At 39.6% G+C, this 2,500-nt stretch overlaps 1 protein-coding gene across 1 annotated transcript in view; it reads right to left on the bottom strand.

Moving 5' to 3' along the window:
* The window catches only part of LOC144966220 (serine/threonine-protein kinase Nek10-like), a 102,127-nt gene that overhangs the window by 53,271 nt on the left and 46,356 nt on the right, over window positions 1–2,500 (bottom strand). Inside the window, exon 4 of the mRNA XM_078902398.1 lies at window positions 1,782–1,918. Coding sequence (XP_078758524.1) covers window positions 1,782–1,918 — 137 coding nt within the window. The remainder of the gene's footprint in view (window positions 1–1,781; window positions 1,919–2,500) is intronic.

The raw sequence follows: 2,500 nt of genomic DNA, 5'->3' as shown, positions 1-2,500 counted from the left end.
AGTACCAAGTCTGTGCCAGACATCGGTGATCATGATACGCCATTCATCTCTCTGATCAGATAACCTCAGAAAACTAATAATACTCTTCTCTTTCTTTGTCACCCAGCTGTTCAAACTATTCAAATATGTTTTTCTTGGTCTACCTTTACTCTTTTTACCTTCTATCTTTCCTGTGAGAGCAAGATGTTCAATACATTTATGTCGATTTAGGTGTCCTAAAAATTGCATTTGTCTTTTTCTTATTGTACGAATTAATAGCCTTTTAGTTTCAGCTTGCTCTAATACTTCTTCATTAGTTTTCTTCTCTGTCCATGAGATTCTTAACATCCTTCTAAGAAACCACATTTCTGCTGCCTCCAGTTTCTTTCTAATGTCTTCTGTAATTGTCCAGCTTTCGCAGCCATATAATAATACTGACCATACGTAGGCCTTCAAAACCCACATCGCACATGTAAGGTGTATACATGTCTCATAATGTGAAACAATACACAAACAGACATGGTTTTGGTCTTTGGTCTTCGTTGGGAGACAATGACGACGATAATGATGATGAAGCCCCATGGGGGAATTTGTCTTTTAGAGTATATTCCAAGAGAATACTGGAATATCCCCGACGCCAATGGGGGAATTTGTCTTTTAGAGTAAATTCCAAGAGAATATTGGAATATCCCCGTCGCCAATGGGGGAATTTGTCTTTTAGAGTATATTCCAAGACAATATTGGAATATCCCCGTCGCCAATGGGGAATTTGTCTTTTAGAGTATATTCAAGACAATATTGGAATATCCCCGACGCCAATGGGGGAATTTGTCTTTAGAGTATATTCCAAGACAATATTGGAATATCCCCGACGCCAATGGGGGAATTTGTCTTTTAGAGTATATTCCAAGAGAATATTGGAATATCCCCGTCGCCAATGGGGGAATTTGTCTTTAAGAGTATATTCCAAGAAAATACTGGAATATCCCCGACGCCAATGGGGGAATTTGTCTTTTAGAGTAAATTCCAAGAGAATATTGGAATATCCCCGTCGCCAATGGGGGAATTTGTCTTTAAGAGTAAATTCCAAGAGAATATTGGAATATCCCCGACGCCAACAGCAAAGTTGATACTTACGTCCACAGTTCTTAACACTTTTAACGCTGTAGATGTTATAATTTTGATGGGGTATCCTCGGTGTTTTAATCATTTTCTTTTAACCTGCCAAGGTAGGGAAGAGGAGCAGCTGACAGGACCAGATGGACATCTCTTGCATCGCCTGAAGTACCAGTGGGCACGCAGACGATTGATTGGCTGAGTGAGTGAGTGAGTGAGTGAGTGAGTGAGTGAGTGAGTGAGTCCAAGGACACCAATTAGAGCAAAACCCAGCCATATTTTTCTTTTTTTAAATTTTAATTGAGCTTTATATAGCGCAATATCCACTAAATGTGCTCAAAGCGCGTTACACGGGGTCCCTGGTCAACAGCAACATTTAACATGTAGGACGGGACATGACGGTTGTTAGGCAATATTACAATTTGTCGGACAAAGACAACGCTGTTAAGGCCAGGTACTCATTTTACACCTGAGTACGGTGAGAGAATGTGAGTAAAGAGCCTTTTCCAAGGTCTCAACTATGCGCCAAGCGCGAGGCTCGAACCCAGGACCTTCCGATCCGAAAGCGAGTGTCATACCACTAGACCACATAGCCGAAAATAACTTGATATTTATGTTTGTGTGTGTGTGTGTGTGTGTGTGTGTGTGTGTGTGTGTGTGTGTAGAATGTTACAAAATGGACTCACCTGAATTTTTTCAAAATATCTGCCTCAATACTGTTTTGCTGTGCGGACCATGAAGAGGGAGGGGTGGGGTGATGGGTGGGGGACGTATGGGGAGGGCTGTTCTTTTTGTTGGCTTCAACATACTTCAGACTAGGACGCTGGGAAGACAGAAAGAAATATTACTGTAAGGCCAATGTATAAAATGTCATTGGTTTCCCTATCAAATAGGGGAACAAAAAAAAGTGATGTCCAAATCCGGTTTCAATCTCATTGGAAGTGTAAAACCACTCATCTGCAGGACTGGCTACTGGCTACATACTCTGTGTATAAAAAAAAAACGTGAGCTGTTATATAGCACAATTTCCACTAAATGTGCCCAAAGCGCTTTACAAAGGGTCCCTTGCCAACAGCAACACATGACATGTAGAACGAGACATGACGCGTTGTTTTATTATTTTTTTTTAAACATTCCGTATTTTATTGTAATTATTTGGTGGAGTCTTTTTTTTATACTCTTATTCAGATTAGGAATAAGAGAGATTCTAACTTCAAAGAAATTTCGATCAGTCTGGTGAAAGGGTTAACATGAAATAAGGTCACCATGACATGTAAATCAAACGGGTGACTTTTTCTTTTTAACATTCCGTATTTTATTGTAATTATTTGTTGTCGTTTTTGTTTTTTTCCTCTATTCAGATTAGGAATAAGAGAGATTCTAACTTCAAAGAAATGTTGATCAC

The sequence above is a fragment of the Berghia stephanieae genome, chromosome 2 (assembly GCF_034508935.2).
Source record: "Berghia stephanieae isolate SIO BIC M18660-M18661 chromosome 2, UCSD_Bste_1.3, whole genome shotgun sequence".
In the NCBI taxonomy this organism is placed as follows: domain Eukaryota; kingdom Metazoa; phylum Mollusca; class Gastropoda; order Nudibranchia; family Aeolidiidae; genus Berghia; species Berghia stephanieae.
The sequence above is the reverse complement of the archived record's forward strand: the minus strand, read 5'-3'. Positions and strand labels throughout refer to the sequence as shown.